General features: G+C 43.8%; 1 protein-coding gene across 1 annotated transcript; it reads right to left on the bottom strand.

Moving 5' to 3' along the window:
• Window positions 1-483: 483 nt before the first annotated feature.
• On the bottom strand, window positions 484-22,047 carry edc4 (enhancer of mRNA decapping 4). The gene is made up of 30 exons (XM_034534818.1): window positions 21,843-22,047; window positions 20,070-20,229; window positions 19,810-19,921; window positions 19,520-19,619; window positions 18,090-18,276; window positions 17,660-17,801; window positions 17,452-17,556; window positions 17,102-17,214; window positions 16,838-16,921; window positions 16,629-16,724; window positions 16,251-16,350; window positions 15,025-15,205; window positions 13,255-13,321; window positions 12,877-12,968; window positions 12,455-12,633; window positions 11,701-11,780; window positions 11,294-11,435; window positions 10,894-11,186; window positions 10,440-10,670; window positions 9,848-9,949; window positions 9,588-9,731; window positions 8,952-8,988; window positions 8,544-8,691; window positions 8,025-8,180; window positions 7,121-7,236; window positions 6,851-7,016; window positions 5,647-5,833; window positions 4,741-4,960; window positions 3,995-4,158; window positions 484-2,342 (listed from the first exon to the last, which is right to left on the bottom strand). Exons 1-30 carry the CDS (start codon window positions 21,928-21,930, stop codon window positions 2,159-2,161), a joined length of 4,176 nt encoding a protein of 1,391 aa, XP_034390709.1. The 5' UTR covers window positions 21,931-22,047; the 3' UTR covers window positions 484-2,158.
• Between the last annotated feature and the right edge of the window lie 863 nt (window positions 22,048-22,910).

Raw genomic sequence — 22,910 nt, 5'->3', positions numbered from 1 at the left:
TAAACAGGTCTTTTTTTTTTTTTTTTTATTATTCCAAAATGTTTAGGGTAAAATAAAACTGTAAAAGATACAACATAAGCATCCAAGCAGAATGGAAAGAGCCTCACTAGCACTAGCCTCAGTTGTTTCACACACAGATCCACCACTCTGAGGATAATAAACCAGGTTCTGGAAATGAAAAGTGAAGTTGGTAGTAGTCAGAATATCATCTCTCTTTCTCCTGTTGCATGGTCAATTTAAATGGCCGTCCAAATCAGCTGTCTAGGTGATCAAATGTTTGGCATTCAGATGCGTCGACTGGTTTTTATTTATAAATGACAAATGGATGTGAAAGTAAAAAAAAAAAGAAAAGGAGTCGCTGTGGGATGAGGCTCAATCAAACATTGCAAGAAGTCTAAAGGCCCAGACGGGATCAAACATGAAGAATACAATAAGGCACTTTGCTAGACAAATCAAACCTGAACACAACTCTAAACACAGAGGTCAAAATGAACAGAACTTTTATTTGACAAATCGGCAAAAAAGCGGTGCGGCCGCCTGCAGTTGGAACAACATGTGCTGAACACAAAAGATCAGACACTTGCAATGCGCTTAAAGGAGGCGTTCTCAATGTTTGGTAAAACAGATACATACTGTCAGAGCAGGAATGATTCTGAGTCCCAAAAACACACACACAAAGGACAAGAAGGGTGCACATCTGCATCTAAGTGCCGCCTCCCAGAGCCCATGAGAAGTAACTGCACGTTAAGTTTACAAACATTATTGTAATAACCTGATAAAAGAACGTCATCTGTAACAATTTATGTTTAAGAAGTGTTTTATTATGTATCATAGCTAGTTTGACAACTCTTTAAGCAAAGTATACAAGTCTTACGAATGCTAAACGAGAGATATATATATATATATATATATATATATATATATATATATATATATATAAAAAAAAGAAAAGGGGACACGGGAAAACATGGGGAGAAGTCTGATCGATTTACATGACAAAGCTGTACACACATGGACGGCTGCCAAAACTCTTTTTAGCTGGAGCACCTCCGCAAATATTTGTTCAATTGCAAAAAATGTTATTTCTCATCCTTTAATCGTATTTGGATCCATCGGAGACCTCTCGTTAGAATGATTTGTGAAAAAACAAGGCCAGATCGAGAAAGAGCGGGACACGCTTTCCACCCTGAATAACAACGCAGGAACAAATTCAATTAACTTTCAGCGAAAAACAATTCAACGTGTCGATCCTCCTCAAAGCACGAGACAGATTTGGCCCGGCAAGGTTGTCGTCTCCAACCTATTAAGAAGTAACTGAAAGGAAATATGCCACCGACATGAAATGGCTTTGAGTGTTACTTTTGGTTTCCGGGATTAGCTTGGATGTTTATAAAAAGAAAGAAAACAACAGACTGCGTCGTAATCCTGCAGCGCCTGCTGTTTGCTCTTCAGGCCAAGATGCAAGGCGGCATATTCTTTTAGCGCCCCGCTGCTCCTTCTGTTGCTCAGAAGAGTTCCCTGCATCACGGCTTGCTCGGTGTCCCAGAACTCACAGGTCAGAGGAACGTGGCAGAATCAAAAGGAGGCGGGTCTCGTGGACCGCTCAGCGGAACATTCTTTGACTCTTCAAAAGTAGAGCCGGGTTACAATGTGTCTGGGAGACGGGACGTCCAGAACATTTCAGCCTCTCGCTGTCGGTACTGTTTTCGGGTTTTCCGTGGTGGGGGATAAAACGATGACGGACGACCAGTATGCCTCTGGTGGGTGGTGGTGGGGAAGAGTAATGAAGGTCTTGAAGAATCTACAGCGGACTAAGAGTTGTCCAGACCATTATTGTTTTATGTCCAGTAAAAAATAAAACAGAAACAACCGCTTCCATTTCCTAACTTGACACTTCACTGGTGCAGAACGGGGAGACAGAGCTGGATTTCGGGTTGGGTGTAGGTGTGTCGGACATGCGGGCTGGAGGGAACCGTCATCTTGAACCAAGCAAACTCAGTCATTTCAGAGCCCTCCTTCTTCCATCTCCACCCAACAACAACTGCTCAGAAGTCTGTGGGGGTCGGGGGGTTGACGTGGACTTGAAAAACAAAAATGGTGTGATGATCCACTATCTATAAAGGGGATGACTCTCCTGCACCGCTCCTTAAACGAGGGACTAGTGGCTGACGAGACCCTGCAGCATCATCATCAGGCGCCGCGCCCTCTTGCTGAGCGGGCTGTGGGGGTCCTGCTGCAGGAAGGCGAACAGCTTCGGTCGCACCTGGGCCAACACGGAGGACATGTGGTCTCTCGTCAGCGGGTCGCCATGGTCCAGATTCATCACGGCGTCCTCCAGGTAGCTGCACAGGGACAGAAGCACAGTTCCCATTCATGTTATTTACTGTCGCTGAGAGCGGACCGATAGTCTGTAGTGCGGCTGTAAGGAATCCCCCAATCGATTGGTTGATGGAACAAAAAGATGAACTACATTGGCAACAATGTACTCTACCCGGTAGCCTTAAGGAATAATGAATAAACCTAAAATCTATTTGCAGCATATTAAATTATCTTTAACCTAATTATTTTACAGTTAAATAATAACAGACTTAAAGCCAGAGCAGCAGGCCGCCTCCGTCCCCGTCTCTCTCGGTTTGAAAGTCGAGCACCGTCCTTCATCGCCTCCCTGGCTACCCCCGCTGTGCGGACGGGCACCTTGTGGTTTTCGCTCAAATATCACAGCAGAAAATGAAGTTACACCACCAGTGCTCTCACACCTCGTCTTTACAGTTTAGATGGCTGACCTTGACCTCCAGCCTAAGATACTTTCCATCAAAAAGAGAACGGCTCCGTTATCTTGTGCAAAGCCTCAGAAGAACCCGCCCTGCAACTGTTGCAGTTTTTTTGCCTTGTCCCAATATTCACTGACGTCTATTCATTTGTGGGAACACAGACTTTCTCTGCATGGCTCAAAATCAAAATTTCTCATTTAAAAGTAGACAAGAGTGAAAAAGTGTTTTGGGATTTATCCTGTTTTATTTCTCTCAACTGAACCATCCGACCAGGACATTGTGCTCCGTCCTAATGATGCCTCCAGGTCGTGTTAGCAGTGGGAGGCAGCTGCAACGTAAAGGCAGAACCAAGCAGGTGATCCAGACACAGGATGGTGCTGTAAAGGGACTCCGATAGAGTGGTATATTTGTCTGTGTGTGTCTGTGTGTTCTCTAAGGGGAAACACATCTCAAGAACAACACACGGGACGGGAGTACAAGAGTGAACATCAGAGTAAAAGCTACAAGGACGGCCGAAAGAACGGAACAATGGAGATCTAAAAATGCGTGCTCCCCGGACGGCCATGTAAGCAGGGCTACAGACGGAGCAGTGTGGTGGGGTTTAGCACCGCTTAGCACCCGGGAGACGAGGAATAATGGACACGTGATGGAGGCGAGATGGGGAGCAAAGGTTTAGGCAAACAATGATCGACGGGAGTCGTGTGATGCGTTCACTGACATCGCTTGGTGAGAGAATGAAATTCAAATTAAGAATTTTTTGGGGAAGACGTGAGCTTCACCGTTTTGTATTTTTTTACTAAACCCAAGCTATGCATGCTGCGTAGCAAGATTACGTCAGACCGCAGTGGTGTGAGACGACACATTGAGACCATTTTTTAAATGACAATTAATTCCAGTTATTGATAATCTGCTATGTTTCAAGGAAATGTTTGAGGTCTCCGTATGGTCCTTTCCATAATGACTTTTCACAGCCGAGTTGGGCTGGTCAAATGCCTGAACTGAACTAAGTCAACCAATTACACAGCCATCCTTTTGTAGGGGAAGGGAAGCCTTCAGCTTACTAACATTATTATTCCCCGATATCTCAATGCATTGTTATGAAAGTCCGTATCTTAATGACAAAAACCTCATACATCGTTAAGCCCATTGTTTTTCATTGTGTTAGTCTATAAGCTGCACACCGAATTATAACGTTAATAAGTTAGTATTTGCAATAACCTCACCTGATTTTGAGCTCAGAGCGGGTCGTGAGGTTAGAGGAGAGCTGCTGGATGAGCGACAGCAGCACGGGCTGGCTGAGAGGGCAGGGGTGCTGACCAAACACCTGTTGAGAGTCGATGGTCTCGCACACATACAGGACCAGGTTCAGATCCGTCGCAGACAGCGCCTGGAAGGGAAGTGGGGGGAGAGAGGCATTGTATTCAGGTTAAACCCGTAAATAAAGGATCAATACAGCAACTTAAGATAAGAGTGAGAAAGGTTTTCATTCTCCACCGTGGTGGTTTTATTTTGCTTCTTAAACTAGCCAGAGAAATGTCTGTAAAGAAAGTACAGTTGTGTTCCTTGTTGTTGTCTCATTGTAATAAATCTTCAAAGCATGGAAGGGTTTCTATTAAAGCTATTTCGATGTCAATCAAAATGGCCGTGGGTCAAGAACTGAACTATGCACATAAACATGGAAGATGACAAGTAGCCAGAAATACTGAACAAATGGGGCTGAAAAAGGTCGGGGACAAGAGTTCTTAGCAGCCACTTAAGAATAGGTTCAGAAGTCAGTTTGCTACGGGGGCCAGGGGGAGGACAGAGGGGCGGGGGTACCCCAAACCCCTCCCCAACTCATGAGAAAACAAAAGAAATGCGTGTCTCCGAGCGGGACACTGTAAAGTAGTCGCAGTATACTGGCTGGCTGGGCCGTGTAGTCCAGGATGGCCTGTGTGTGTGTGTGTGTGTGTGTGTGTGTGTGTGTTACCTGCTGGAAAGCCTGGTTCAGCTGGCCCTGCTGGAGGAGCTGCAGGATGTTGGCCTGCTGCGTCTGGTAGTCTAGGTGTGCTGTTGGGACAGGCGTGCTGGCCGCTGACCTCATCGCCTGCATGATGCTGGAGGTGACCACCACCTGCTGCTCCTTCATTGCGAGGGTCACCTCCCCTTTGACGATTCGCTGCACATGGCTAAGAATAGACTCCTGCAGACTGCGGAGTAAAACCGTCAGAGGAGGAAACGTGAGCAAGAGGGTCGTCCTCCCCACAACGAGTATTTTCAACCACTTTCTGCACTGTAGCGGGCCGGCCAAGTAAAACAAAACCTCATTCAAACTCTTGTTATTGCATCTCTATGTTGCCATAACCTTTGATTGAATTGATGCACATAACATTAAAAACTATTACTTTGAATCTCTGAGTTTGTCCATTGTCATTTCCGTTTCAAGATTTTAAAGTTTTACACGGCCAACTACTTTGTCTCTGCTCCCCCCCGACAAATCTATAAACTCTGGAGGCCATGAAATTAATTGCAAAGGGAACAGGAGACTTCATCGAATTTATGTTCTTACATTAGCCTCGGGATTAAGCCTTGCTTGTTTCTACTCTCCAGCCCCATTATGAACCTGCTCAATAGGCAATGAATAAGGCCAGGGCTTTCTGGCAGAGGCATCTGCTGATATGCATATCTGATATTCAAAACATCCACTTGGATTTGTCAATCAATGCTCTCCGATTAATCACTGCCCGTAATAACCGTTAACTGCAGCATGACCATGTTTAGGGAGATGTGTAAATGTAGTTGAATGACGAGGAACAGCAGAGATTCTATTAAAATGAGAAAATGTGTTTCTAGATCTTAACAGTAGCTAACAGTAAGGGCTCGCCAGGATACATACTTTCCCACCATCATCTGGATCTGGTGCTGGACCTCTGCACGCACGTTGGCCGTGATGTTATTGGTCAGCTGATCGGTGGAGCTTTGGAAGCTCTCGATCGTCTGCTGGAGTTGGCCAATCACAGGGTCCCGTGTCTCCTGCTCCCTCTGCTTTCTGTTCTTCATGTGGCTCTCAAGCTGCTGGATGTCTACGAACATGAGTCAACAGGAAATCAGCCCCCACAATCGGGACGTTCTTTTGCAAAAGCAAACATTCTTAACCCTGGTTTTAATCATTTATCTTCAACACAAAACAAACAACCAGATCCTGAACAGGATCTAATAAATCAGGGTTGAATTCATTGTGATAAAACATGACAAAATGTAAGTGTTTCTTCCCTCGGAGAGTAGTCTGTCCTGCTCTGATTATTCCAGCTATTATTTTGTTCACCAGCTTGCGCATTAAGCTCAGCCTGTTTCAAAAGGATTCTGCACGGTTTTCCTCAATACATAGCATTACGTCCAATGCCCGCCCCACCCTTGAATAGGACTAATTATGGAAAACAATGCAAAAAGCAGATCGGAGCATAAACCACTGAAGGTCTGTGCCGTAGCTGGATGGCAGTGCGGCGCTTAACGCAGCATTCACAAAGTTACAATCAATATTTACACGCAAAAAGCCAAAACCCTGAATTTGATCGAGGATTACATTTAAATTGGAACAAGCTCACAAGAGCACACATGCTCAGGGGAGCATTGTGGCCTCCCCATTTACTGCAGGGTAACTGTGCGTCTCCCCTCTGTACACATTATGACAGCCTTGGTAAATTCCAGCCGCCAGCTTCTAGAGGGGCGCATGAGCACAAGAGCAGAATAAATAGACTGCTCATCAACACATCCGTGCCTCGACATCCTTACAAAAGATGTCCCTGAGCTTCTTTTTTTTTTTTTTTTCAAAGGTGGTTATTTAATTACACTTCCAGATAAACAGACCGATTTCAGACCGAGCTAAGAGGGAACAACCAACACAGCAACAATAAAGAGACTCAAACAGGACATTGGCCACGATGAGTTACCAGAACAGCTTTAAGTGTCTGGAAGGCCAGTGATTGAATGGAAAGTGTATTTCCACAGTCAAAAAAAAAATAGGAAAAGGTCAAACATGGATATTCTTATTTGTTGACAAAAACCCCCACACATGTTGATGTTCGATAAGACTGCCTTACATTCTTGTGTGCCTTGTTTAAAGCTGTCGTTGATTTGTTGGAACATGGACTGGCAGCCTCTCTCAAACACGGGCAGCACGATGCCCTGGAAGGCGTCTTTGTAGGCTGCCTGGATGGGCCCCTGCATGGCCTCGGCCGCTGCTCGGCCAATAGCGTCCGTTGTGTTCTGTGAAACAGGAAGCGGTTTCGGTGAGGGGCAGGAGAGTGTGCGGCGTTACCAAGACTTGAAACAGGACAGTGATGGGACAGGACACAGGGCCAGCCACTTGCCTTGGACTTGACCACCTTGCTGACATTGTCCTTCAGGGTGATCTCCACAGCGGTCAGCTTGGCAGCGATTGTATTGCTCAGCTGCCCCGTCACTGGCTCCAGACTCTTGGAGATCGCTAGAGAGGGGACGGAATAAGCAAGACAGATTAGCAGGAATACACTAAGCACTAATTTTGATCCGAGCTGTCAGACTGATAAGCGAATAGACTGATAGACGTCAAACACCCGTTTCTTTGACAATGTCCTTATCTAATTTTATATGTCAGCCATCTGTTGTCACCCGGTCAGTTTTTACATCCGCATCGGCCACCACATCTGTGAATGTCATCTTATCCAACAGGCCCGATGGCAGTCAAGGCAAATACAGACTGAGACCGATAAAACGCTGCCTCCCGAAAATAAGCGATGATGTCAAAAACATTTCAAAACAACTGCTTTGCTGCAAAATGACCCACAACTCTGAATGCAAATGCAGACAGCTGTCTGAGCACGATAAAAAAATATATAGAATCTTTGTCGACGACTAGTTAAAGAACTAAAGAAAATGAAGTGAAGAAATACAAAACAATACCAGGCACTTTCAGGTGTCCCTCAGAAACAGGCCCAAATTAAAAGTACCTTGGAGACGGCTACAAGAGATAAAGACTTGTAGACTTTTGTCTCCTGAACAAAGAAAGAGGATGGCGGAAAAACTGGAGAGAAGCCAAGGACAGGACACAGCAGACTGTAAAGATTTATACTTAAAATCATCTTGGTCCACAACTGCCAAACAACAAAACGGAGCAACACCGCCATCGTCTGGTAACAAACATGGGTCCACATGCCGTCGGCGTACAGCTGCGCTCTGTTGACTATGATGGTGGATCTAGTTCTCAACGGCATGCGTTTGTGTGCCTGTGCTCACCTGACGGGACCGTCTTCTTCATTTCCTCTCGAAGCACTTTGTCCATTCTGTTGGTCAGCACCGAGCTGAGGGTGTTGCTGAGCTGCTGGCCGAGTTGTTCCTGAAGCTGCTGCTGATGATTCTGACTCTCTGCTAGAACTCGCTCCAGTCGGCGCTCTGAGGTCACCAGGGGTCAAGGCTCGCAATAATATATGTAGAGGGCTAGTCATCATCGAGACCTGCGTGGGAACTTTTGTAACTACTCTGTAGACGTCCATCAGAAAAGACAAGAGCTGGGGCTTACACATATAGTACTGTAGAAAACACATACAAATATTTAATCATTTGAATTTGCCTTAAAATATTACTGGAAAATTGTAAATTTACTCAGTTTGTGTGATCAAAAGCAAATTAATGTTGCTACTGCTTTTTGGTCAAATCCAAAATGTAAATGATCTTTTAGTAGTGTTTGTGAACAGTTGTTCAATGAGGCCTCAGGTGCAGAGTGGTTGTGTGACCAGGGAGAAGCCTGAAGGATACGCTCTTGTTCCTGGTGGTTGGTGAGGACGTGCTCTACTTGGGCCATGATGGTGCTCTGCATGGCTTCAATCTGACCACGCAGGTCAGTTAGCTCCCTCTGCTGGCTGCGCAGGAGCATCAACAGTTCGTCCTGTACTTCGGCATTCATCTGTGGAACGGAGAGTGTGATTAAAAAAAAAAAGGCAGCAACGTGCTGCTGAAGCACATGAATTACACCTAATCATTACTTCAACATTCATATAACAGATTGTTAATGTATTTCAAATGGTGGGCAAATTTAAAAAAAAAAAAAAGATTCATTGTAATGTATTTTCCAAGAGAATATCGAGGGAACAAATCATTAAAAAATAATATTCTTCCATTTAGAGTAACATTGTGGCAGTTAATTAACATAAAAGATCAGCTTACCTGACCAGAGTCCATTTGCCTGGACTGAGACAATTCACTGAGGAGAAAGAATATGCAAAAACCTTTACCGACAATATTCAAACCAATGATTCAATGTAACAAGCAAAATGTTTAAATTGAATGATTGTCATTGATTCTTACTGTCTTCAAATACCCCAACAAATGCTACAGATGAAGTATATGGGAGCTACGTCGTCATCTTTGTCTAATCTTGACTATCCATATAACCCCAGCTGCTCAATGAAGTCGAGAGATGGATCGGGTTACATTAAAAGGAGCTCTATACGGAATTTACAATTGAGGGATTGCCTCCACCTAGCGTTGATGCAGCTGGTGGCTAGCAGCTAACACACATTTATACAGCCTCTACCTCACACTAGCGATTTCAGCTGCAGTCACAGTACAATATGACCACTGCTAAAGATTTTTCTCAATGTCACTTTGATTTAAATTAGTTTGTAGCTAAATTCATGAGAACTTCTTCCAACCAAACGTCACACTGTTAGGTACTATGAATGGACTTTTTAGCGTCCGTTTTTTGCACCGACTTCCCTCGTCATCAAACATCAGAATCAGAATCCGTTTATTGCCAGGAATGTTTACACAAACGAGGAATTTTTTTTGGCATCAACTCACTTGTCATCTTTCTTGGTCTTCCTCTTCACTTTTGGCGAGGCTCGCGGCGAGGTCTTCCAGTCTTTAACTGGTAGTCTGTGAGAGGAACGAGAGCCACAGTTTCCTGAGGACGATGCCAGGCTGGCCAACTCGTCGTCAGGGTCACTGGGTGAAACAGACACAGATGGACACGGAGCGTGTGAGACACGCACATGCAGAGTGCGAGACACTGTGCTTGTCTTAATTGCATAAACAAAGAGCAGCGGCGGCGTGTTCGTTACCTCTGCTCCGCGCCGGCGTCCTGACTGTCGTTGTGTGCGAGGTGATAGGAGCGTCGGTGGTACGGTGAGCCCAGGTGTCTGTCCTTCGACTCCTCTCTTGAACTACAACACAGTGGACAAAGACCTCTTTTTGCTAAACGTTTCTCACACCGCTTCATTGTTAATGCCATGTCATCCGAATGAGACTTCTACATGAGCACAACAAGCAGACAGAATCAAACGCAAAAAAAACAAGGTTAAGAAAGGTAGAGTCCTTTCCATAATGTTGTCAGAGCCTTCTAGAAACAATCAGAGCCCATTAGTGGCAAAAACAAGCACTTTGTGGACGCTTGACGACGGTGAGGAATTCGCCAAAAGGATTACATTAAAACATTTTAAAGGTTTTGTAAATAGTAAACAAAACTGGTTCACCAGTAACAATATTTAATTTAAAAATGTTACAATCTTACAAAAAGTAATATGCTGGAAACTTTTACTTTTCTACAATTAGTGTTCGGATTTCACAAGTAACATTTTTAGAACTATGTGAAATCCTTAATGGAAATGTTAGTATTTTTAATTGCTAAACGTGTTTGCATGTGCTAATTCTTACCAGTCTCCAAGACCGTTGTCCCTGAGACTGTTCCTGGTTTCTCTGGTGATGTCGGGAGCAGCCGGCCACGGTGTGTGGCCAATACTACCATCTGAAGACCCTCCACCGGCCCCGGGGTTCTCCTGTGATAAGGCGTTCTCCAGTAGGGATGGGGTGTGACTGAGTCTGGGCTCAGACTCCACTGCCCCGCCCACTAGCCCGTCAGCACCTCCAAGTTCGAGGGGCATCAGGCTGAGACAGAAAATAATTCCGTCAATTTAAAAAGGTCCACACCGAAGTTTCTGCAAGTTTGTCTCTATGCTTTGAATTCCTGATGAACATTTAATGCATGCTTGATAAAAAGGAAGGAGACAGATGGAAATACTTTGCCGACAGATTCAGATCTGTGTGTTTGCTGCAAACATTAAGTCAGCATTAATTTAGCTTTAGCTCTCATTGCTCGACATCAGCGTACCTGTTGTTGGCCGTGCGTGGGGAGGTGAGGAGGTGCAGGGCGGATGCGGCGGACGCCATGCTGTCCGTCTGGAGAGCAGAGAGAGGTAGCGGTTCCAAACTGGACACGAGACCGCGCTGAAGCTGCAGGGTCTGGGATGCAATCTCTGGCATGTCCTGGGACATGGCTGTGGAGGCGGAAGAGATGACGTCAGGAGAGCGGGCCCTGGTCGGAGAGGCCAGAGGGGGCAGAAGGGGAGAATCCAGAACCTGAGGGCTGTCGAGTGCGAGAGGCCCACTCGGGGAAGCTAATGCCTGAGGATGGAGAAGAGGAGAGCGATTAAAGAAACAAAACCCCCCAAAAAAACACCATTCCATGTAGAGTATCAAGAGACTGGTAGAAGTAAGAGAGTGGGTCTTACCGGTAGGTTCTCCAGTCCAGGCAGAAGCACAGCAGACCCAGCTCTCGGGCTGCTGGTAGAGAGTGTCAGACTGCTGCTGCTGCTGCTGCTGTTGTTGATGTTCTCCGCTCTGTTTGGACTCTGGCTGACTTCGTCCCTAGCTCTGTACACGATAACGTAGGCATACATGTTCACATGTGAGATCATGTGGGTATGTTAATCTATGGTGATTTACAGTCCGTTTGTAAAACTGAATGGAGGAAAGAAGCTGATATTTCGTAACAATCCATACAATGTTACGAGGACGTGGATGAAATTTATGTTTTCGCCATTACCACGTTCAAAAAAATACAGATAATGGTCACTATTAATCTCATCTTAATCCCAATTACAATCTTATCCTTTCTAAAATGCAAAGAGAAGCCCACCTGTTAGTTGAGTCAGAGTTGCTGCTGATAGCCGTCACAATGGTCAGACTGCTGGCGCTGCTGCCAGGAGATGCTGGTACCTGAAATGAGACAAATAAAGTGAGTATTAACAAGATGCAATTATAATGAAGTGTTTCTCAAAAACACAACAGTCAATAATTATAATTTTTTAAAACAGTTTAGAACCTGTATAACTTTTCTTGCTATACTTTCTGATGTTCGTCAAGGAACATTTGAAAGGAAAGCCCCATGAATTCCCAAACTGAACTTAAATAGAGCCACATGGAGAAAGTTGGAATTGGTCACACCCCGACCAAATTTTAATGCCAGTCACATTAAAAAGGTGCAGTCAGCGATTCTAATCCCCGAGTACACTTTGTCCAATTCAGCTAAAGTGTACAATATGAATCTCGTAATTCCTGTTATCTTCCAGCCGCTCACTGCTTTATCTCTGGATCAGTCAAAGATAAAGTAGTACACAGTTTGTATGGATGGATGATTACTAGGGTTACGGCCTTGTGTCTGCTGAGTGCCAGTAGCAGCACAATATGCAGGAGGACAGAGGTATTCATGGGGGGAAAGATGTTGCTAGGCAACATACAAAAATAGTTTGAGGCATGTTCTTTTGCTGAAGTGTTTGACTATTTTGTAAACTGGTTGATGTCGGAGTTTCACTCCAGCATGCAGGCAGGTTGTTAACCGCTTGTTATTGAAAGAGAGAGAAGCAGTAGACAAGGCTCCGGAGAGACATTACCGAAGTGCTTGGTGTCATGAAGGCATCGGGAGTCATCAGCTTGGTGCCACTGCTGGCACCCGAGTTTGACAGGAAGTCAGTGGTAGCAGGAAGTGATGGGATCTTCCTGAGGTCGGTCTGGGAGCCACTTCCTGATTCCTTGTCGGAGCTCTGGTCAGTAAGATGGTCTGAAAACCCTACTGGACACACAAAATGTTCAAGAGTGCCTTATTTGTGTAGCGGTATTTGGCATACAAAGAAAGCACAAACACAAAGTGCATTAGGGAGACTTGCGGCATTTTATTCAATGGTCTGCCTCCAAAGAAACATCAATGTTGAGTTAATTAAATTCAACACCATTTGTAGGGTAAGAAACCATCATCCACCGTCATCAACATTTGTCCTTGTCAGTTGTATTTTCATATCTTGGGACTGTGACTTACCAAAACCATCCTGAGGATCAGAATTGGGCAAGAAGACTGTGGAGCTGGAACTCAAGTTGGGCTGAAACCAGATCTGGACATCCTGCAGACTCCTGAAAACACAAACACACTAAATTAAGACTACCCTAGTTATCTAGACTTGGGTCCGTTGCATGCTTCCTATGCTGGACTCCCCATACCTCCACACTTACATACATTTAGGAAATTTGAAAGTGCGGTTCACTCAACTTGACCGTTAGAAATGAAAAGCTAGTCTTTGGTAATTTGGTATGTACTAGTATTGACTGTCTTTAACCAACTTGCCCCTTTGGGACAATAAAGCCTGATTCGAGCCAACATGACCTTAACACGGACATCAAACTGTAGGAAGAAACTTACTTGGTGTGGACGCAGTAAAGTTTAATTTGGATCCCAGACTTGGACTCTGTTGGTCCTTGAGTTCCCTCTGGAAGAAAACACACATGTACAAAGTAATGCTGTGTTAATAGGATGAATGTAGCTTTTTTTTCTTTTTATTAAAAAAGGTGCTATTGATAACATGCATCCCCCCACTCCATTGCTTTTCACTTTTACATTACATGTCATTTAGCTGACGCTTTTATCCAAAGCGACTTACAATAAGTGCATTAAACCATGAGTCCAAACTCAGAACAACAAGAATCAAGCAAGTACAATTTCTTCAATAACGTTAAACTAAAAAGTGCTATCAGTAAGAGACATATAAGTGCTACTAAAGTGCCAAACTACAAAGTGCTATCAGTAAGAGACATTTAAGTGCTACTAAAGTGCTACTACGGCGCTACCTTCCCTATTCAAGGTATAGTCCAAAAAGATGTGTTTTTAGTTTGCGACGGAAGATGTAGAGACTTTCTGCTGTCCTGATGTCAATGGGGAGCTCGTTCCACCAATGAGGAGCCAGCACAGCAAACAGTCGTGATTTTGTTGAATGTTTAGATCGAAGTGAAGGAGCTACAAGCCGATTGGCAGAAGCCGAGCGAAGTGAACGATCTGGGGTGTACGGTTTGACCATGTCCTAAATGTAGACCGGACCCGATCTGTTCACAGCACGGTACGCAAGTACCAATGTTTTGAAATGGATGCGGGCGGCCACCGGTAACCAGTGAAGGTCGCAGAGGAGCGGACTAGTGTGGGTAAATTTCGGGAGGTTGAAGACCAGTCGAGCAGCTGCATTCTGGATGAGCTGTAGCGGTCGAATGGCATTAGCAGGTAGACCTGCCAGGAGGGAGTTGCAATAGTCTAGCCGTGAGATGACCAGAGCCTGGACCAGAACCTATGCTGCCTTCTGAGTGAGAAGAGGTCGTATTCTCCTGATGTTGTACAGCATGTACCTACAGGAGCGTGTTATTGCGGTAATGTTGGCAGTCAGGGAGAGTTGACACTTCACAACAAGTGGTTGCCAATTCTGTTGGCGATGTACGTAGGAGTGAGCATCTTTACTTATAGTACAGCTATGTTGTGTATTCGGTTTTCCGGTGTATGGCAGAGATTGAGGAAATAAACAGCGAGTCACTTCACTTCACTAATGCCATAAATCAACAGATTTGTTGCACAGCCTGAATATTTCGGGGTGGGGTGAGACTGTGTCAATTTGTTTTGCAACCTGTCCGCTATCCATTAGCTACGATATTATCTTAAATTACTTTGTGCGATGGTGTTTCACGAAAGGTATCTATGGTAATCTTAGGACACGGCTAGTTTTGGGTAACATTTAGCTTGTCATCAGAGTGGTGGTTTAGTGCAGGATATACGCAGGTAAACACCGTATTCCTACTTATCGCTCATCAACTAAACATTTATTTCAGAGCCGTCAACATTTTTTTAAATGATTAACTCGGTCATAATACATTTTATAGGAAATTATTATTTGACACCTTTTTAAAAGCGGATGTTTTAGTATTATTTTTGTCTACATACTTTTATGTCCCCTTGTTATGCAGCAGTGTTCCCAAAAAGTAAAAAAGAAACCTGACAGCAAATAAATTGGCTTGTTTTAAAGTAACCATGCGTGTGGTGGCCCTTGGAAAACAACATGCAATATATCGATAGAAAAAATATAATGGTAACAGGAACGATCAAAAGAATCGTGAAAAAAGTTTTTTGTGTGAGTTTGTGAGTGCACATGCACACCTGTTGTCATAATCTCACTCTCCTCCTCTGCAGGGAGGACCTCAGTGTGTCGCAATCGGCAGTGGGCGACATCCCGGACCCCAAAGCTGAGCACGGGGTGGGTCAGCAAGAACTCTGACACCGCTGTGAAACTGGCCTTTCCTTTGTCCAGGTCCTGCCGGAGTTCCATCACATACAGAACCTGGCGAAGGAGGACATCAGTAGAGTGTGAAGCACAGGGGGTAATAAAGGGGTAACATGGGCCACTGTTAGACAGGCTAGACCCACTCTTACAAAAGGAGTGGCTCTTTAAACGATATCAAGTCAAACGGGCTCTCTCAGATGTGGCATACTCAAAGAAGATTTTATTTAATTAGTGTTCGAGACCAGCAGGACCACCAGCAATTCTGGGCCTTTACAGTCTTTAAAAGAAGCCGTGACGAGCTTAGTCTTAATGTGAAACAAGAAGACCGAATGAATCCCCTGGTACCAACCGGGTCATGCTAGCTTGTCTGGAAAAAGAATGAATGACGCACAAAAGTTAGACTGCATTTTAGGCAAGGGGAAAAAAATATAAGGTGCTTTCTAAGCAGTTTCCACAACAGAAGTGCTCGCCATCCAATCTGCAAAAAACAAAATGCTTGCAGTAATCTCCAAATGTCCTAAGTTGTAGATACCAAAGGGTTTTTCTATAGTGTTCCTCAAGGTCTTAATGTTGAATTTTGTCAATTTTTATCAGTTCTTGAGTGGTCAAAAATTATACCATTTGTTACACAGATTTGGTGCTAAATGTAACTAACACAAAAATTATGAGAATGGCCTCCATCATAATGTTCTAAGCACTTTTACACTTTCACAATGCATCTTAATTACTTAGGTTAAGTTAAATCGATTAATTATTTTGTATTTATGATTCATGACTAGAACAGCGTGACACACTGAGCTACATCTCAAATTAATCAGCTTAGTCAGCTTCTAGATGTGCACCACAAATGTGGCATATCCTGTTGACCTGCAATCTCTCCCTAAAAAGGTCCCGACCCCACTGAAAAAGATAATAATGGGTCCATGTGGGTCTCATACTTTAGTGTTCATAAAGTGTAAGGAAAATGATTCAAATGCACACATTCATTAAGCCTTAATGGGTGTATGCATTTGAAGCACCTTAATGATTAAGAAGTAACATTGGCAGTTGATATCTGTAATAAAAAAAATAAAAACCACACAGCTGAAAACATTGTGCTGACCTTCCTCTGTACGTCGGTGAGGACGAGAAACTCAGAAGCGAGGTCCAGACTGGCCTTCAGACTAGGCAGAACTGAGGAGTTGAACAGATCTGGGGAAAACCTACAAGATGGAAAAAAACAGCACCATTCGTAACATTGAACAGCAATGTAAAGAAAAAATGATCTTCAGATAGCAGGAATAATCATCCAGAAATCTCTTGACCAGAGAACAAAATGTTGACTGGTGTGAGGCACCTATTCAATGGGAGACATTTAGTAAGATAAGCCTAATGTATTGTATAGTATATAATAACAGTGTATAGTAATACTCATCCTTATTACACAGGAAAGAGTACATAAAAAGGACTTAGAATTATAGTGATGGATTGCAGCAATAACCTGATGGTCTGTAAGCAGGTCCAGGAAACAGTGCACCACATTTTCAACTCCTGGTTCTGATCCGCTCCAGTTATAAGGAACCGCCAGAATGGAACCCTACAAAAGAGCAGAGTGGAACAGATCAGAGGTGGCAGAGGAGGAGAAGGAGAACGTAAACAAAGAGCAACAGCCTCAGATTGAAATGTGCGTGTGCACAAGTGTATACTAACTCAGGGTCCTGTCTTTTGTGGTTGTCACAGAAAAGAAGGCAAGAGAGGGGCCGTCCTCCGTGGGGCCGCAATTCGTGAAGACACCTGGACAACGAAGGGTAAAGAAAAGTGAAAAGACGACGGGATGAAAACCAACGACCACAGAGTGGGTGAGACGAAAGGTCAGCAAGTGAATACATTGTAGACCTAGTGTTTTATTTTCTTCTCAACATTATACACATCAGGATGAAGTCTGAAAGTAAAAGAGACAGCCTCCTTACGTACCTCGGCTTGTCTTGTACCCCTTCGATGTATATCTGCCAGAACTTGATGTACCCATCGTGGCTGGCTGTGGCTAACACGGTTCCATCTGGAGAAAGGGCCCCCTCACTGACTCGCTGGAGGAGCAGACACCGAGCAACATACACAATCAGCACTGCAAGGGATGTGTAACACACAGCATACTACTTTGGACTTCTAGGTTACTGTAGTTTCTTCTAATGAAAATGCACTTAAAGTATTAAAAATAGTTTTACGTGCTTGCGGAAAATCATCACGTAAATGTACTGCAATTAAATTAATACTTGACTGTTTAAGCACTATTCAACACTCATTAGTTGTATCCCGCCTCCTACCTGGGTATGTCCATTGATTTGGATGAGGCCTTCTTTTACATCAGCTTCATCTACGGGCCAACTGCTGTGGTTGGCTCTCAAGATCTCCAGGTCCCACACCTCAGCCTGGACGGAGAGAGGGAAATAAAATTAGGGAGGCATGGCTCCCACTTTTCTCTCTCCTGATGAGACTGACGAAAAAAAGAAAGAAAGAAAAACACATTCATACCAGGTCTTCGTGTAGAAGGGCTAGGGTCTGGCTGGTGTCGTCCTGGTTCTCCTCATCCTGGATGAACGGGCACCAGATGAGGCGGCGGTGGGAGTTCAGCGGAGAGTCTTCTGGCCGTCGGATATGAACCACCATCTGATCCCTGTAGCGAGCGTGGGTTGAGGATAATGAGACGAAAGACCATTTGCAAACTTCAGTGATTGCTGTGCCAGAGCAGGTTGTGACATAACAGGGGTCTGTGTTCAATCACCAGGCAGTTTGGGCTGCTGTGAGTGACTATTTGCACTTAAAGAGTACACAAACAAATATGAGATGAAAGACACAAGCCAACCAGTAACTGCTACTACTACCACCACCACTCTGGAGACACACATAGACCTGCAAAGCCTCCTACACACTCCTTTTATATCTCTCCCACATATCAGGATACAGTATCTTGCTTCCAATGCAGGTGAGCTGCCACACCATCAGGTTGCCCGCCTCATCTACACAGCCCAACAGCGAGGAGTCGAGGTGGGCAAAAGCCAGATCTGTGACCGCTCCAGTGAAGCCCTTCAGTAGAGAGCGCTCAGTAAAGCTCACGCTCAGGACGCGAATCATTGCGTGGTTGTTGGCTCCTGAGGGAACAGACGTTTATTTTTAAATAGTATTGAACAGGGAACCTGGGCTGTCACAGCACTTTGATTCACACACACACGTACGCACGCACGATCGTGTTATATCAAAATGAGGTCAAAGTAGAAGGACGGGATAATATTGGGAGACAATCGGAACTAGAACCGTGGCCCTCCATCATGCTCAGCACACAAACACAAAGGTTGTCTTAAGAAATACTTTTGAATAAGGAAATAGTTCCTTTGGATAACACCCACCTCACTGTCTATAGTTTTCAGTGTAACACGGTCATCGTTTCTGTTGCAGTCGCATTTTTCAATGCTGTGAGCAGCAGAGACAAAAACCCACTGAGCTACACTTTATTCATGTTGTTAGACACCACAAACAAGAGAGAAATAAAATGTAATGTTTAGTCGTGTTGTCACAATATCATAACTCAAAAGGGTATGGGATGGTAAGGCAGGGTATGGTTGTTAAAGAATAACCATACCGTCTAAATGTCTTGATACCGATATTTAAAATGATACCACTGCAATCATTTAAGACATCAGGAAAAGTAATGGAATAGATGACGGATAAAGAACTTTGGAAAATAATTGTTCTATTCATTAAAAATGTATAAATACAAAAATGTACGCGTGGCATCTGATGTCCTATATACAGATATCACATTTAAGAGAATTAATTTTTTTCACATATTATTCATACATTGTTTTTTTAAAGGAGTTTTGTTGATATAGACAATAAAGCTCAGAGCAGGAGTGCAGCTGGTGAGGTTCATGACCTGCTTTAATCTTCTTTAAAATCATTTGTTGACTCCATCCTTCTGGGTAACTCTAGCCAAATCCCACCACCCACAGTTATAGGTTTTGACTGCTGTAAAGTTAAAACTGCTGGTTCTTGCAGGATTCCAATCCTCGAGCAAAGTGCTGCACGCACACAGCAACAACTCTGAGGAACGGCTCATTACAACAGAGTCATACTTAAAGTATTAATAAAATGGACTTTTGTGCGGATTGCGTTACCTTTCTACCATCAGTACACAATTCAGCACTCTAGCTTATACACTGTATTTTGATTTCTTTATTAAAGGCTTCAATTGAATAATACATATATATATAAAATTCAATGTACATCCATGGTTACGATTTATCCACTGCTTTAGGATTAAAACAACCTGTGGGAGCAGTTCTTCTTGTTAAATATCTCAAGTGCTATTTAATGTTAGGATGTTTCAGGACTCACCTCTGATGGCGTAGGCCAGGAAGGAGTTGGACACGGCTATCAGTCTGCCATAATAATACTTGTGTTCCCAATCGTACTTGGCAACAGGTTGAATCTTCACCTGAATTTGGAAAAACAAATGTACTATTCAAAATAAATTAAAAATCTCTTTGAAAAGACCATTATGACTTTTATCCATGAGGCTCTGGCTTTCCAGAGCCAAGGCCAGGCAATTCAAAATGAAGCATACAACTAAAGAAATGTTTACCCCTGTGATAACTTGCATCAGAACAAATAAAAATACTTCTTACCTTGTTGCTGCCACGAGCCTTGCTGTTGATGCTGGTATCCTGACTCGCCACTATCTCCACATTGTTGGAGGTGATGGGGATACAGGTGGAGCCATCATCACCAGAAAGACAGCTGAAATTGCAGGATGCACATTTAAAGTTAAAAATGGATTTGGTTTCTTAAAGAGAATATTATTATTTTTAAATGATCAAATTCAAATAGAAGTGAGACAGTATTGTGATTCTGCTTAATGTGCCAAAGTTATTGGCTGAAGATGTACATTATCTGACACTCCTGAGTGCTGCAGAGGTCTGTGGAGATGGGTCTGGTAGAGTCGGACATGGATGACCGATCGGTGCTTCCCAGAAGGCCGGCTGCTCCCAATAACCCATTCAGCTCTCCATTAAAAGATGGCATTCTCAGGCCATCACTCAATGCATCTGTTCAAAAGCATTGAATGCAGTTGTCACAGAAAACACTGTACAAAGATACAAATACAAAATCCTGCAGGAGAATTCACAACTTGCAAAGAGACAATAGTTATTCTGGAAATGTATTACAGTATTATTTTGACGGTGCTCGCAATCGCCGCCCAATACAGTCATAATACTTGTGCAAATAAGTGTAAAATAAATAAACTTTAAACATTTATAATTCACATTTTGACGAGTTTTACTTAGTCAGAGTTTCAAACTTTATTTGTAAAGACCCACCAGGATATCAATATTCCAGGGAAAAGTTTGGATAACCACCTCCCCCTTTGATTTTCACCAGTGAGGTGGTTCTTTACCACATAAGGATCTATTAAAAGAAGAAATTTGCCAATAAAAACGAAAATGTATAAATTCTTCAGCTATAGTAGTCTTTAATGCATCTAATTATTGTTGACCTGTTAATATATTCCCGAGAGAAAGCCAGATGGTGTCAGCAAGACACAAACATTTCGATGAGTCAGAGGAAAACAGGTAGAACTCTAACCCTTTTAAATGTCTACATGTAGGTTATGTTTTCCAACTCCAAAGCCCTGTTGAAACGCCTGCTGGCTCACAGCAGCCAGTGGGACACTTCCATCAAACAGAGCCATGATTAGTGTTATCAATTACACCTGTGCTTTACCTGCAACGACAAATCAACATGCCTGCTGTGCAAAACTCCTGTGGGCATCAAGTAAGAGCCGTCTGAGTAGCTTGCCATCGTTTGTAACAGTTAGCCATATGGTGTATTTCCCCCAAACAATGTTAATACAGCAGCAGGTTACTCTGGAGCATGATTAAGTCTACCCGTTTGGGGGGTGAAGCCATGTTTTCTTTTCTCCCTCCCTCCACCCACCCATCCTCCCTTGAGTCAGTAGTTAGCGTTAGTTCCCAGGTTACAACACTCAAACATTTTGACAGGTGCAAGTTTAAAAAACAGCGCGTTTACTCTGCTGCGGAAACAACAAACAAAGCTGTAAGGAGTGCATTCAAAGCGGCAAAGAACACCGACCTTCTAACGTTACGCAGTTATGGAGGCTCGAGCTAGCTCTTGATAGCAGTGACATGATCACGGCTGACCGATTCGGTTTAAAAAAGAGCCACCTAGCTTCGCCTTCCACGAAGTCACAAATGAAATGAGCAGGTGCTGATGAGATCATTTCGATTAAAAGGAACATTACGCATTCGTCGCCCTGCAGCCATACACCCAGCTGTCTACCCCAGTAAACAGACTGATACATAAGCTAGCTGAAGCTCGTAACGTCACGTTAGCTCAGTTAACGCTATAAAAAAGAAACACTTGAGCCCACTCCGAGGTAGTTGGCGCGCAAACAACACACCTTCCACACGTGTGCCCCCGCGAAAGTCAGTCAGAAAATACATTTGTAAAACCTATTGACATCCAAACTGTGCTTCCACGCGATGGGGTAGCTTTCGTTAGCAGGTAGTGACGCCGCTGTTGAGCCAACTCACGTTAGCTAGGTACCAATGTAGCTACCGTTAGCTCATTAGGCTAGCGCTCCATTAGCGTCTGCGGCCTAAGCTAGCGCCGCCGCTTTTCCTTTCCCGGTCCGACTTACCGGAGCTGTTCCCAGGGCGGTCGAGCTTGAGGATGTCCCGGAGATGCTGGGTCGCACCCTCAATGTCTATATTAGAATTGGACGCCATGTGTGGGGGGGAAGGGGAAACTGGGTTAATTTAGGGGGAGAGAATAATTTCTTGTTTGATGCGACGCTGTCAGTGTTCCCTTCGTTCACCCAGAGCAACCGTCTAAACTTCCGTTATGTCCACGTCAAACGCTCCGGCTCGTGTCTGCGTCAGATCATTGGTTCCTACCTTAGCGTCATTGGTTCCTACCTCAGCGTCTTCTCACAAGGTTCATAGAGATTGTAACGTTGCGTTAAAAAAAGGCATGATGTCGCCTATGGGGCATTTCGTCAGAAATTGGACACTTTATGAATTTCCCCGTTTTTTTGGTCGTGTGCAGACAGACACATTGGACAACTGAAATCATATTTGAGGTGAAACAGCAAATAGGCAGCATTAAGAATTTGATTGTGCTCATAGGTCTGCAGTTGCTCAACCAATAAGTAAGTTACTTAGCGTATTTCCATATAGCGTATGGAAATACACTTTTATGATGGGCCCTATACGTGCTACTTAGTAGTGCACGTATACACACACAATTAGGCATGCATATATTTTACCAAATGTATTGGGAATAGCTCTCTGCCAACCTTCCAAACTTCGAGCGACAAAAGTGAACTGCGGTCGACAAGCTGCGAGGCCCGTTGCAGATGACAGGCTGGTCCCAGTTCTAAAGCGCACTTGAAAGCAACTTTTTTTTTAATGGCTTCATTTCAATTCAAATTTGATGAATTCATGTATTACTATTTAGTGTGTCGCCTTCGGGGCCCCAGAGAGCTGGCTTCACAAGAGGCTGCCTTTCAAACCTTTACAAAGCTGGCCTCAAACTGTTCACACGTTTTAATGTTTAATTTATATTAAGGTGTATGCTGTAAATATATTGTTAATAAGAAAAAACAAGAACCTAGATGAGAGGATCACAGGGACAACACTTCCTTCCATGGACTTCATATATGTGCAGCGCTGTCGTAAAAGAGCAGAGGGAATCATCAGAGACTCTC

This window comes from Cyclopterus lumpus, chromosome 6 (assembly GCF_009769545.1).
Source record: "Cyclopterus lumpus isolate fCycLum1 chromosome 6, fCycLum1.pri, whole genome shotgun sequence".
In the NCBI taxonomy this organism is placed as follows: Eukaryota; Metazoa; Chordata; class Actinopteri; order Perciformes; family Cyclopteridae; genus Cyclopterus; species Cyclopterus lumpus.
Note: the sequence above shows the minus strand (reverse complement) of the source record. Positions and strands in the feature narration are given on the sequence as shown.

Coding starts and splice junctions, on each gene's coding strand:
- edc4 (XM_034534818.1), bottom strand. CDS start 21,930: ATGGCGTCCAATTCTAATATAGACATTGAGGGTGCGACCCAGCATCTC. Junction 7,237..8,024: donor GAAGAAGACGGTCCCGTCAG/GTGAGCACAGGC, acceptor TCCCCTCTCTAG/CGATCTCCAAGAGTCTGGAG. Junction 5,834..6,850: donor TAAACAAGGCACACAAGAAT/GTAAGGCAGTCT, acceptor TCATGTTCGTAG/ACATCCAGCAGCTTGAGAGC.